Source organism: Eriocheir sinensis, chromosome 63 (genome assembly GCF_024679095.1).
Source record: "Eriocheir sinensis breed Jianghai 21 chromosome 63, ASM2467909v1, whole genome shotgun sequence".
NCBI classification, from domain to species: Eukaryota; Metazoa; Arthropoda; class Malacostraca; order Decapoda; family Varunidae; genus Eriocheir; species Eriocheir sinensis.
The window spans coordinates 7,634,087-7,648,611 of NC_066571.1; the positions used below are offsets into that span (position 1 = coordinate 7,634,087).

Here is a 14,525-nt window from a genome sequence, read left to right on the forward strand (position 1 = left end):
ACTACTACTACTACTACTATTACTACTACTACTACTACTTCTGCTACTACTAACATGATATAAGCAATTGTGTGAGTGGTGTCCCGGGGTCTGGCTGGTGAGAGGGTCATTTTTCGAGAGAGAGAGAGAGAGATTTGTATGAAAACGCTTTAGTGTGTGATGTCTTAATTGGTTCTTCCTGCGTATTTAGTGTGTGTGTGTGTGTGTGTGTGTGTGTGTGTGTGTGTGTGTGTGTGTGTGTGTGTGTGTGTGTGTGTGTGTGTGCCTGTTTAACCTCGCAGACGACGGAGAGACCAAATGAAAAGGAAGTAAGAGGAAAGAATCTGAATAAAAAGTGGCTGAGTCGAGGCGGATTAAGGGAATGAATGAAGACTCAATGGAGGAGAAAAAAGTGGAAGGAAAAAGCCTCCTTAAAATATTCCATTGCGACTACTTAAAAGTGCGTGCTTCCATGTGTGTGTGTGTGTGTGTGTGTGTGTGTGTGTGTGTGTGTGTGTGTGTGTGTGTGTGTGTGTGGATAATGAAGGCATTAAACTGAGCCTTAAAAAACTTTCCAAAATAACTCCTTAAGCCGAGGCACAAAAACAAGGCCGGACGGAGACAAGGGAAGGAAAGAAGGGAGAGAAGGCTTAGGAGGGAGAGGAGGGATGGGAGGGATGATTAGGAGGGACGAGGGAGGGAGGGATGGAGGGAAAATGAAGAATGGAGGATAGTAAGGTCTCGGAAAAAATGTAGGAGAGGACTGGATAAGGAAGGAGAGGGAGAAAAAAGACGAGGAAGGGAGGGAGAGAAAAGGAAGATTGGAGGAAAGAAGAGTTGCAGAGAAATGGAGGACAGGATGAAGGAAAGAGAGAAAGAATTAAGAAGAAAAGGGACGAGGTAAGGAGAGCAGGAGGGAAAAGGAACGGAAATTAGAGTCGGAGATAACTGAAGGAGGGCAGGAGAGGAGGGAGACAAGATGGAGGAAAGAGATGAAGAATGAAAGAGAAAAGAGAGATTGGAGATACGGAAGAACACAATTGGAGGTCAGAGGGAGATCGACAAGGAGGGAGAAGAAGGGAGGGAAAAGAACAACAGAAGGACGGAAAGGGAGGAAGAAAGACTTAAGATAGAAAGGAAGATTAGAATGATTGTATAGGACAGGAAGGAGGAAACGAAAGAGGAGTGAAGGAAGACAGATTAAGGAGGAAAGGGAGAAGAGGAGAAGGAAAAGGAGAGAAAAGGGAAAGACTAAGGAGAAACGAAGCAAATGAAATGGTTGAAGGGAAGGAACAGAGAGGGAAAGGATGAATCTGAGGGGAAAGGAAACTTGAGGAAAGGAGAAGAGGAGAGTGGGGTGGAGACTTAATGAGAAAAAAAAGACAGGTTGGAAGAGATTGAATAGGAGGGAGAAGGGACGGAAAAATGGGGGGAGAGGTGAGGGGAAGAACCTGAGGGGAATGGAGGCTTGTGGGGATTGTGAGGGGAAATTAGTGAGAAGATATGAAGCTTGTAGAAGGGGTGAGGAAAGAACGGTGAAGGGGAAAATTATACATACAGGAGGAAGAGGGGAAATTATCAAGGGAAGAGAGAGGAGAAAGAATTGAAAAGGGTAATTAAAAAGAAGATAACTTGAGGGAGGGGAGAAGAGTCAAGGGGAAAGAAAGAATGGAGAGGAAAGGGAAGGGAAAAAGGGGGAGAGAAAAAAACTGAAGAAAGTAGAAAAGGGAAAACTTGATGGAGGGAAGGAAGTGAGGTAAGAGGAAAGAATTGAGGGGAAAACAAGCCAGGGGAAGAAAGGAAGGGGTTGTGAGGGGAAGAACTGATGGGAAAGGAAGCTCGGGGAAGGGGAGGGGAGGGAGGGGAGGGGCCTCAAGGTACAGCAGGGGGGAGGAAAGCAAACACAGGGGTGATGGGGGGTAAATTGGAGGGCCAGACACGAACCCCCGAAGGCTGGAACTGTCCCCGAGGTGCAATCTAGCCTCCTCCTCCTCCTTCTCCTCCTCCTCCTCCTTCAACACTTCGCAACTAATCTTTTTTCTCCTTCTTTTAACTCCTTCACCCCGTCCATCCTTCCTTTCTTCCTCCTCCTCCTCCTCCTCCTCCTCCTTTCCAAGTTTTCTTCCTCTTTTTTTATTCTTTTCCTTTTTACCTGATTTCCTTTTTTTGGGGAGGGTCTGTTTTTTCCCTTCGCTTTCCTTTCATGTTATTGTTTTCTTTTTTTGTTATATATTCTTTCCTTTCTCCTTTCTTTCCTTCCTTTATTTCCTCATTCATTCATTCCACTATACTCTCCGCCTTTCCTTCCTTCCTTTCTCATTTCCTTCCTTCCTTCCTTCCTTCTAACCTATCCTCTCTCCTTCCCACATCCTCTCATTCCTTCCTCCCTTTCTACCATCCCTTTCTTTTCCTCATCCTCACCCTCTTCCTCCCTCTCATCCTTCCCCTAATCTTCCATCTCCCTTTCCTCCTCTTCCTCTCTTTTTTCTGTTCCTCCTCCTCTTGGCTGTCCGGGCTGATATGAGAGGGAGGGTAAAAGAGGAAAAAAGAGGGAAAAAAAGAGAAAGGTGGATATTGTGTTTGGTGTAAGTTCCTGGGGTGGGGGAGGTGGAGGAGTGGCTTGCCCCCACACTTCCTCCTCCTCCACTCCTATCCTTCCCCTCTCTCTCTCCCCTCTTCTCCTCCTTTCCTTCCTTCCCTTATCTTTATCTCATTTCCTTCTTCCCTTTCTCCTAATTTATTTTCATCTAGTCACATTATTATTATTTTTTCTTTGTTATTTCTTTATCCTTTTTTATCATACTTTTAATATTCTCCCTTTTTCTATCTTTACCTTTCCTTTTCTTTCCTACCTGTCCCTTTTTATTTCTTTTCTCTCTGTCTCTTTCCTTTCCTTACTTTTCCTATCCTTTCCTTTTTTCTCTCAGTTCCTTTTCGTATATATTTTTCTTTCCTACTCCCATTTTTCCTTCTCTTTCCTCTCCTCTCCTTTCCTTTCCATATACTGCCCATTCCATCTCAAGCCCCTACACATATTCTCTCTCTCTCTCTCTCTCTCTCTCTCTCTCTCTCTCTCTCTCTCTCTCTCTCTCTCTCTCTCTCTCTCTCTCTCTCTTTCTCTCTCTCTCTCTCTCTCTTCTACTCTCGCAGGGTAATATTAATCTCATCACAAGTATGCAGGTTCAGGAATATCAAGTCCGCTGCTTTTGGCTTCTCTGCTTTTCTCTTCTGCTTTTCTCTTCTGCTTTTCTCTTCTGCCTTTCTCTTGTCCTTTTCTCTTCTGCCTTTCTCTTCTCCTTTTCTCTTCTGCTTTTCTCTTCTGCCTTTCTCTTCTCCTTTTCTCTTCTGCTTTTCTTTTCTCTTCTGCTTTTCGCTCTTCTGCTTTTCTCTTCTGCGTTTCTCTTCTGCTTTCTCTCTTCTCTCTTCTGCTCTTCTCTCTCTCGTTCGGTAAATATCTGAGAGTTTAAGATAAATTGAGAGAGGGAGAGACTGGCAGTTATTAGCGAGAGAGAGAGAGAGAGAGAGAGAGAGAGAGAGAGAGAGAGAGAGAGAGAGATTATCCTGTTGACGATATTGATCCTCATTATCATAAAAGTAATCGAGGGAAGAAGAAATTGACATCGGAGTCGTGTCTTGGAAAACGCACACACACACACACACACACACACACACACACACACACACACACACACACACACACAAACACACACACACAAACATGCGATAACTCCGCTCCATCCTGTAAATACGACGATAGAGGAAAAACAAACAGATAAGAACACACACACACACACACACACACACACACACACACACACACACACACACACACACACACACACACACACACACCAATCAATAGCACTCTCCTGACACCTCATTCTGACCTTCCACTTGGCATATCGGTTCTTTAAATTCATAGTGGCATAAACTCGCGAGAATGGGAGGGGGATCGAGGCCGCCCTCACATCGCCCTTCACTTGTTTCAGGAAGGAGTGCGTGCGTTCGTATGTTGGTTAAATCCGGATCTGTCTATTTTTTCCCTCCTTCCATTTTCTTTCTTTCTTTCTTTCTTTGTTGTTGTTTTTTTGCTCTGACTGACTGACTGATTTCCATGATTAGTGTGATTGGATGTTTGATTTGGTTCTTCTTTGTTTTGGTAATTTTCTTTATTCTTTCTTTGTTTTCGTTGTGGATTAAGCTATTTTTTTGTTATGGGAAAGGTTGTTGTGTTAATGTCAAGTGTTAGTTTTTTTTTTTTTTATTTCAATTGATTCTCTCATTATTTTTTTTTTCTCTCCTTTGTTGTGTATTGAATGATGCTTTTTTTTTTTGAAGCGAAAGGTTGTGATAATGTCAAGTTTGATCATTATTTTTTTATTTTTGTGTGTGTGTGTTCTTTTAAGATAATTGCTTTTTTTTTAAACTTTTTATGTAACTTTGTTTTTCGTCGAGTTGTGATGCCAGGTTTTCATTTTTGTTTTACTTTATGTGTTGTTCTAAGAGACGTTTTGTAGTTGTTCGTTGTGTTTAGATTCAGATACTTATAAGATTGTGAATTTCGGAAGGGATATCAACGTGTTTTGTTAAATTTTGATATCAAGTTTTAATAATATTTTTTGTTTTACCTTCTGCGTTGTTTTATAAGATGTGGTGTATAGTTGTTCGGTGCGTCTAGATCCGGATGCGTATTTGATTGTGAATTTCGTAAAGTAAATCCGTACGCTTTTTTTTTGGGGGGGGGTTGAGGTCGTTTTAATATTTTTTGTTTTACCTTCTGTGTTGTTTTATAAAATGTGCGTCATAGTTGTTCGGTGTGTCTAAATCCGGATGCCTATTTGATAGTGAATTTCGGGAGGTAAGTTGGTACGTTCTTTTTTGAGGGGGGTTTTAAGGTCGTTTTAATATTTTTTGTTTTACCTTCTGTGTTATTTTAAGCGATGTTGTTCGATGTGTTTAGATCCGGATGCGTATTTGATAGTGAATTTCGGAAGGTAAGTTGGCACGTCCTCTCGACTCCGTGCAAGACAAGTTCGCTTCAGTTCATCAAATTACTAAAACAACAACTATCCGACTTTCCTGTGTAAATTTACTCGTCCAAACTCGTAGCCACTTACGTATACACACACACACACACACACACACACACACACACACACACACACACAACACACAGGAACTCACAAACACAATGATTTACTGACTTAGACACAGTGAATTTGCCCACGCGTTGAATTAATTACATAATCCCATACACACACACACACACACACACACACACACACACACACACACACACACACACACAGTCTCTATCATTATCTCAAGCAATCTAAGCATCTATCTATCTATCTATCCATCTTCCTCTCTATCTATGTATAATCCCATACACACACACACACACACACACACACACACACACACACACACACACACACACACACACACAGTCTCTATCATTATCTCAATCAATCTAAGCATCTATCTGTACCTATCTATCCATCTATCTATCTATCTATCTCACCTGAGGAGTAGCCGGTGTCAGGCTGGTTGGCGGGCTGGGAAGGTGCGTCCTGAGGGTAGAAAAACACCTCCGTTAGACATGAACAAAGAAACAGGTGAACACAACACGTGTGCCTCATTACAGGTGCTTAGCCGGGCAGGTGAGCTTAAGTGGCCCTGCTTACACGTGCAGACTAGGGTAAGTGGGTCAGCGGATTATGGTGATACTGGTGGGCGGGTGAGTGGGCTAATTTATAAGTGGGTGTGTTTGTAAGTTAGTCAGTGGGCGGAGTAAGTGAATGGGACAGTCAAGTGAGGTCATCTTGTTTGGGGGAATTTGAGTGGTGGACGTTATTTTGGTAAGAGGTAAGACGGGTTTTTGGACAATGAATTAGGGATGATATAAGTAAGTAGGTATGTTAGTGAGTCTCTGGGCGGACAGGTAAGTGAATTGAGCAGGTAAGGCCAGGTAGTCTTGTTTGGGGAAAGTGAACTCGTAGCTCTCAAATGGAGGTTAGGCAGATTAATGGATGTGGAGGTTAGGCAGATTAATGGATGTGGAGGTTAGATGTATGATATAATGAACGTAAGATGAAATATGTGTAAATAACTGTGTGGGGGGGCATGTATTAGTGAATGAAACAATTAGGTAGTCTGTTTGTTAGTCGAAATTTAGGAGAAAGTTTATAATGGGAGTGATTAGCGGACTTTTTTTCTCATTATTATTATTATCTTCATCTGTTTTGCCCATCAGCTGCTTCCCTTGCTGTAAAAAAAATGGAGGTTAGGAAGATTAACGGTCCTGAGGGAGAGAAAAATGAGGAAGAGAAGGGAAAAGAATGTGGCAAAAAGGGAGAAGGAATGGAGAGAAGGAAGGAGAGGAAAGGAGGAAGTGGAGAAGAATGAGGAAGGAAGGGAAGGATGAAAGGAAGGAGGGAAGCAATGAAGGGAAGTAGAGGGTGGAGGAAGGATCTGCTTGGCGTAAATTAACTGTTCTTTCGTGACCTCTATACACCCTTGCGGGACCTTCTTGTGGATGAATGAGTAAGCGGCGGAGTGGATGGGTCAAAAGGATTAGTGTGTGTGCGTGGGTGTGGGTGTGGATGGGTGAGGGGGTTGTATGTGTGTGTGTGTGTGTGTGTGTGTGTGTGTGTGTGTGTGTGTGTGTGTGTGTGTGTCCAAAGGTGAAGTACATTTGCTGAAGGAAGGAAGGGAGGAAATATGTTTTTATCATTGTCGTGTAAAATTAGCCGCCCCTTTCTTCACCACCACCTCCACCACCACCACCACAAAAGTAGGTACATGTAATACCATCAAGGAAAAAAGCCTTGCTCCATTATCGTCGTTTTTGCTAACAATGGAGGAGGAGGAGGAGGAGGAGGAAGAGGAGGAGGAGGAGGAGGAGAGGATTGTTTATAAATATGGAAGTAACCGAAAAAAAAACCCATTATCCTCAAGTTTGTTATGACCTCTCCTCCTCCTCCTCCTCCTCCTCCTCCTCCTCCTCTTCCTCCTCCTTTTCTAATGTGGGCGGAAGGTCTCTGAGAGCTTACCATTATTATGACGAAATGGTGTGTGTGTGTGTGTGTGTGTGTGTGTGTGTGTGTGTGTGTGTGTGTGTGTGTGTGTGTTGGTGTGTTGTAAATAATGTTACCTGTCCTTTCCTCACCTGTGTCTAATAATTTTCTCCCGACAAACAAATCCGTCACACTTTTATTCTCGCTTTTAAATCTTTTGTGTTTACGATTTTTCTGTTTTTTCAAGTTTGCAGATGAGTGTCACGCAACCTCGCATATATAATCCCTCTTTTGTCGCTTTTGCTGTTATGTCATATTTCTCAACGACATATTCATCAAGTTATTGTTATGTATTCTCTCTCTCTCTCTCTCTCTCTCTCTCTCTCTCTCTCTCTCTCTCTCTCTCTCTCTCTCTCTCTCTCTCTCTCTCTCTCTCTCTCTCTCTCTCTCATATCTTCGTTCATCTTTATTTTTCGTTAGCGTGTTTTATCTCTTGTCATCAGTCCTCTAATCTTCCTTCTCCTCCTCTTTCTTCTCTTCACCAATCGTCCTTTCTTTCGTTAGACTGTTTATCCTCAATCTTCTCCTTCTTCACCATCTTAACCTTTCCCTCGATATTGTTTTTCTTCCCTGTTTTACTAAAGTTCACCGGATCACGGGATTGCTCTGTGTTTTTTCTCATCTCCCTTCCATCTCCTCCCTTCCATTCTCTCTCTCGTCCAAGCTAACCCACGCTCTTTTTTTATCATCCACTGAAGAATAAGGAGAGAAAGAAAAGTTCGGATAAATGCCATGGGGGATCGATAAGGCCTCAGAATCGACTCCTGTTTTGGTCCTGACGTCACGGGATATCTGATTCAGCAAGCGTCACACGAAACCGGCCAATAGGAACACTGGTTTATCCTCGCTCTGGCCGGTATCAACCAATGGGAGCCGTTCCTTGGGATCTTCAGCGGTGCCCCTCAATATTTCAGAGTCACCCTTCAAAACCACAACTTGACCTTCTCCTCCCTCTTCTCTCCCCCGATGACGTCCCGATGGCCACGCCCGATAGCAGCCAGAGACGTATTTTTACGGCGCACCTACCTTTCCGCCGCTCTGGGATAAGTTGTGATATTGGGTGTTCTTGGGTGTATAAGAATAGCTCGGGATTTGTATTATGCAGCTGTTACGTGCGTGTCAGGTTACGTGGGTGGTGTGTGTGGATGCTGGGGGGTGGAATGTGAAGGTGGTTGATGTGGATTGTCTAGTACGTGTCGTTGTGTGTGGAGGTGGAGGTGTGTTCGTGTGTGTGTTTGAGAATGTTTGTCTATATGTGTTTGTGTGTGTGTATTTGAGGTGTGTAGGGTTGAAAGGTGCGGGGGTTGCGGGGGTTGAGGTGAGGTTGTCTAGTACGTGTGTTTGTGTGTGTAGGAGTATATGTGTTTGTGTGCGTGTGTGTGTTTGAGTGTGTCTATATGTGTTTGTGTGTGTATTTGGGGTCTGTGGGGGTTCATTTGGGGTTGTCTGGTACGTGTTATTGCGTGTGTTTGGGTGTTTGTGTGGGTGTGAATGTGTGTGGGTGTATGTGTGTGTATGTGTGTTTGTACAGTCACGTGATCGTTGTTTGTTTTACTACGAATGGTTTTATGCAATACTAATAAAAAAATATGAAACACCTTATGATACTAAATGACTAATAATAATAATAATAATAATAATAATAATAATAATAATAATAATGATAATAAGTTATAACAATACCAACACTAAAATTCCCGCAAAACTGAGCAGAAACGTAAACTACAAAGTGAAAACTCGGGATCTTTTTTCATTGCCATTATTCCAGGAAAAAAGCAAAATCCGCTCGCGTTTAAAAGAATAGAGAATTACACTTTAAAACTCGCATAACACAAAACGAAAAGACCGAGAGTAAAAAAAATCAGAAACTCACCAAAAAAAGACAAAATTCGTGAACGTCGTGATTTTGATGAGGTCACATTTTGAGCCTCGAAAAAAATATGTTTTAAAAATTTGCTGGGAAAAGACAGGTAGGTGTTCAGTGTTAATTATTCTACCTGTGTTACCTGTGCACGTGGATGACCAACAGACTAACCGCCGGAAAATGAGGTTATCTTGTTTTGGTTGCCACAATAAACTAGTTACAGGATCTAATGAGGGAGTAGAAAGTTATTAATAAGAAAACTTGAGAGAGAGAGAGAGAGAGAGAGATGATATGAAAAGGGAAGTAAATTGGGAAATGAAGAAGAGAATAACAAGACGTGGGCTGAGAGTGAGGAAATTAGGAGAGAGAGAGAGAGAGAGAGAGAGAGAGAGAGAGATAGTCCTCCCATTTGACATTTCAAGCAATATTTTTTTTTCATGAAGGAGAATAATTTGATTAAAGTTCTTTCATGATCTAGAAAAGAGGCGGGGCAGGAGAGAGAGAGAGAGAGTAGGATAGTTGTGAATGTTATGATGATGATGAATAGGAAGAGGAGGAAGATGAAGAAGAGGAGGAGGAGGAGGAGGAGGAGGAGGAGGAGGAGCACTATGATGATGATGACAATACTAACAACAACAACAAAAAAAAAAAAAACAATAAAAATAATAATAATAATAATAGCAGACCAGGTGAGGTTGGGGAGAACAGGTGACTCGAAAAAAATATTAAAACTCTTTATTATAACTTTTTTCCCTAAATTTTCCTTTTAATTCCGAGAGAGCAGGAGAAGATGAAGAAGAAGAAGAAGAAGCAGAAGAAATAGAAGAAGTAGAAGAAGAAGAAGGAGGAGGAGAAGGAGAAGGAGGAGGAGGAGGAAAGGGAAATAACACTGTGCGTGGAAATGTAAGGAAAGGAAAGTGAGAAGGAAGAGGGGGAAGAAGAAGAAGGAAGAGGAGGAAGAAGAGGAAGAGAAGGGGTGAGACGTCTTCATCACAATCTCTTCATCACCCTTCTCTCTCTCTCTCTCTCTCTCTCTCTCTCTCTCTCTCTCTCTCTCTCTCTCTCTCTCTCTCTCTCTCTCTCTCTCTCTCTCATCAGTCGCAGGTGTTTCCTTTCAATATAATCATTTTCACACGTCGCTCGCATTTTCACTTTCGTCGCAACTCATTTTCTTATTTACTTTTTTCCTTACGATCAAAGTTGCTCACTCGTTTCACCTTTTTTTTTCTCTTCCGTGTAAAGAGAAAAAAATATACAGGAAAGTTTGCTTATTCTTTTCCCTTACTTTACCTTTTTTGAGATTATGAGAGAGAGCGAGAGAGAAAGAGAGAGAGCGAGAGCGAGAGAGAGAGAGAGAAAGAGAGAAAATAAAGAAACAACATAGGAGGAAAAAATATGAAAGGCTACAACATTCTTTTTCTTTCTCCCTTTTTTTCCTTTTTCTTCTATTTTCTTTTTCTTTTGCATATCCCGCATGTTATCACTGGGAGGGGTTTTTCTTCTTTTTGAGAGGAAGCAAAAAAAAGTGAGGGAGGGAGAGGAAGGTGTGTGTGTGTGTGTGTGTGTGTGTGTGTGTGTGTGTGTGTGTGTGTGTGTGTGTGTGTGTGTGTGTGTGTGTGTGTGTGCGTGTGTGTTTGTATGTCAAGGTATGAGCAGCCCCTGTCAACAAAGGAGGGACCATCATGTATTCCTCCGCCTCCGCTGCAATGTAACCCCGTTGTAAAGAAAGAGAAACTGAACTGAAAAAATAAACACGAATTGAATAGAAACCCAAAAACTCACACCCTCTCTCTCTCTCTCTCTCCCTTTTCTATCTCTCTCCGGAGTCTCACATTTACATAAAACTCCCAAATCCTTCTGACCATTTTTCGTTATTCCTTCATGCTGTTCCTCCACCTTTCTCGTATTCTCTCCCTCTCTTACTCCCTGTTTCTGCTTCGCTTTATGTTTAATCGAAAGCGCTAACGAGTCGCTTATACTGCGCTCGAGAAAAAGTTTTGACCCTTTCCCTTACCCCGTCCTAGCAACCCCTTCTTACCTCGGCCCCTCCCTTGGACCCCTTCCATTCATGGCGCTCTGGTGTATAATTTTGAGTCTCGCGTGCCAGCAAATTCATTTCCCCTCCACGCGTGTATGAATGAGATCCGTGTATAGACCTGAGAGAGAGAGAGAGAGAGAGAGAGAGAGGGAGAGGGAGGAGCAGGTGTGTGGGCGTTTCTACTGACAGACGGACAGGCAGATGCGTTGTTCTGTCAGACGGTGGTTGGAAAGCGTCTTGATTGAATGGTCTTCCCAATCAGCGATGCGAGAGAGAGAGAGAGAGAGATGGTTGCAAGGAAGATTAAAAACTATGTAAGGGATGCTATAGAGATAACGGGTGAGGGAGGCGAGAAAGAAAGATGGAGAGAGAGAGAGAAGGAGGCTCAGGTAGATTACAGGTAACTGGTCTAGAGAGGCTATTTTTTTTTGTATCTGACGTTTTACAAGATTGCCTTCCCTCTTGAACACACACACACACACACACACACACACACACACACACACACACACACACACACACACACACACACACACACACACACACACACACACACACACATATCACCTGAAGGAAGAATAATTACCGCCTGTCTTCACCCTACACGGAGAGACCAGACGATCGAAGAATAACAAATGGCTGCCTTTTTTTATGTTGCCTTACCTGTCGGGCCTGTCTGTCAAGGTGTGTGTGTGTGTGTGTGTGTGTGTGTGTGTGTGTGTGTGTGTGTGTAGGTGTGTGTGTGTGTGTAGGCGTTGTCTTTGTGTAAGTTCGCAAGTGATTTTCTAATTATAAACCTCAAGACTCTAGAATATTATTGGTCCGTATTTTTTGTGTGTAAGAATGTAATAGAAAATAGTTGTAAAAAAAAAAGGAAAGTGGCTGCAAGAAACTAATTTCCATACCTGTAATCAGTGACACGCACCTGTTGCGACACACACACACACACACACACACACACACACACAAAAGTGATAACTACGAACACACTATAAAACAAGACATCAAGATAATAAACTTGCATATGAAAGGAAAAAAAATAACTAGCGAATAAAAGAAGAAAAAAGAGAATGAAAGAGATGCAAATGAGGGCACGAAGTCGATGAAGCCGTGAATAATGAAGGTGAAAGAGATGGTTGCAAAGAAATTTCTACTTCCTGTTCCTTCTGTGACTCGCATTTTCTTTGGCCGGGGAAGAGAAAATGGGTTACGGGGTTAGGAGTCGCGGTAAAGAGAGACTTCAGTATTCAATTTAAAAGAAGTTACAGTACGTCGCAGGGAAATTAGTGTGTGTCGTTGATGAAGTGGATCATTCCTCGGTTAGTGTTTTTAAATTACCAAAGAAAATGGGTTACGAGGTTGAAACGCGAAAAAGACGGGCACTGCACTATATTACTGGCATAAGGTAGTCTTGCAAGAATATAAGGGATAGGTTAGAAGGTGGATCATACCTTGGCTAGTTTGTGTTGGTGACTAGAGAAAATGGGTTACGAGGTTGAAACGCGAATAAGAGGGGCACTGCACTATATTACTGGCATAAGGTAGTCTTGCAAGAATATAAGGGATAGGTTAGAAGGTGGATCATACCTTGGTTAGTTTATGTTGGTGACTAGAGAAAATGGGTTACGGGGTTGAAACGCGAAAAAGAGGGGCACTGCACTATATTACTGGCATAAGGTAGTCTTGCAAGAATATAAGGGATAGGTTAGAAGGTGGATCATACCTTGGTTAGTTTATGTTGGTGACTAGAGAAAATGGGTTACGGGGTTGAAACGCGAAAAAGAGGGACACTACACTGTTCTACTGCCATAAGTTTCTCTTGCAAGAATATAAGGGATATGTTTGAAAGTGGATCATACCTTGGTTAGTTTATGTTGGTGACCAGAGAAAATGGGTTACGGGGTTGAAACGCAAAAAAGAGGGACACTACACTGTTCTACTGCCATAAGTTCCTCTTGCAAGAATATAAGGGATATGTTTGAAAGTGGATCATATCTTGGGTAGTTTATGTAGGTGACCAGAGAAAATGGGTTCCGGGGCTCAGAGAGGAACTACACTTTACTACTGACAAGAGAACATTGTGGAGTGCCAAAGGAAATGAATTACAAGATTGAGAGAAGGGAAAAGGAGGAAGACTACACAGCTATTTACATAAGGCAATATATATGGTAACGAAATTAGTGGTGTGTTATGAAAGAGACTCATACCTTTGCTAGGGCGTTCAGGTAACAATATAAAAAGATAGGTGCTAAAGAAAATGGATTACGGGGTTGGGCGACTGAAAAATTAGGGAGACTATACCAATATTCACATCAGTCACTACATGGTAAAAAATAAATATCTTGTAAAGGAGAATTATACCTCTAACAGTGCTCTCAGGTGACTAGAAAAAAATGGGACGTGCCAAAGAAAACGGGTTATAGGGTTGAAAGACCGAAAAAATAAAGGGTGACTACGGTATACAATTTCCATGTGTCTCAGTACGTGTAAGAAGGGAGAAAGTGTGTTGTACCGGTGAGTAATACCTTGAGCAGTGTTTCCAGGTGCTCCCCTTGTAATTAGCGTGCATAAGTGAAGAGTAATTGCCGGGAAGGGACAGGTGAGAGTGGCAAGGTGGCGTTCTTCTGTTATTTGCCTAGTTTGTTTATTTTTTTCAAGTATTTCTTTCTTATTTTGCTCGAGTTGTTGTTCTTTATTATTCTCTTTAAGCTATTATTTTTTTGTTCGGACCCACTCCTGTTTTTCTATCCTTTTCTCTCTCTCTCTCTCTATCTTTTATCTATTTATGTCTATCTATCTAATCTCTCTATCTTGTTTTAACGTGAAACTTATCTGATCTGTAGTTGCAATGTATGTGTTCTTTTGTTTTAGTAGTAGCAGTAGTAGTAGTAGTAGTAGTAGTGGTAGTAGTAGTAGTAGTAGGGAAGTTACCGGGTCTCTAAGTATTCAGTAATTAACTTTGAATATCATTAACCTCATTCTCTCTCTCTCTCTCTCTCTCTCTCTCTCTCTCTCTCTCTCTCTCTCTCTCTCTCTCTCTCGCCACTTACATATGCATGGGTGTGGTTAATTCAGCCAAGTATTTCAACATAAATTTTTCACATCACCAAAAAAATGAACTTGGAAATTAAAGAGCCTCGGGTGATTCTTCTTTCCAAAATTTTCTTCCTCCCTTCCTCCCCCTCCTCCTCCTCTTCCTCTCTCCCTCCCTCCTCCCCTCACCTGCCCAAATCAGCTTAACTACCTGCCGGAATTTGCGTGACGGCAGGTAAAAAAAAAAAGATACCAAGAAATATATTGCATACCTAAGCGTCTGTGTGTGTGTGTGTGTGTGTGTGTGTGTGTGTGTGTGTGTGTGTGTGTGTGTGTGTGTGTGTGTGTGTTCTTGTGCTTTGCTCCGTCAGAAGAGATAAACATCTGCCTCACATTATCTTCATGACGCTCTCTCTCTTTTTTTTTCCTCCAATCCTTCTCTCTCTCTCTCTCTCTCTCTCTCTCTCTCTCTCTCTCTCTCTCTCTCTCTCTCTCTCTCTCTCTCTCTCTCTCTCTCGTTTCTTCTGAGGGT

General features: G+C 42.2%; 1 protein-coding gene and 1 long non-coding RNA gene across 2 annotated transcripts in view; one reads left to right on the plus strand and one right to left on the minus strand.

The window, feature by feature from the left end:
- Positions 1–14,525, plus strand: part of LOC126986950 (uncharacterized) — a 106,870-nt gene that overhangs the window by 71,124 nt on the left and 21,221 nt on the right. The window lies entirely within an intron of this gene.
- The window catches only part of LOC126986949 (orcokinin peptides type A-like), a 31,419-nt gene that overhangs the window by 2,868 nt on the left and 14,026 nt on the right, over positions 1–14,525 (minus strand). The window contains exon 2 of the mRNA XM_050843489.1: positions 5,504–5,552. Within this exon, the coding sequence (XP_050699446.1) occupies positions 5,504–5,552 (49 nt within the window). The remainder of the gene's footprint in view (positions 1–5,503; positions 5,553–14,525) is intronic.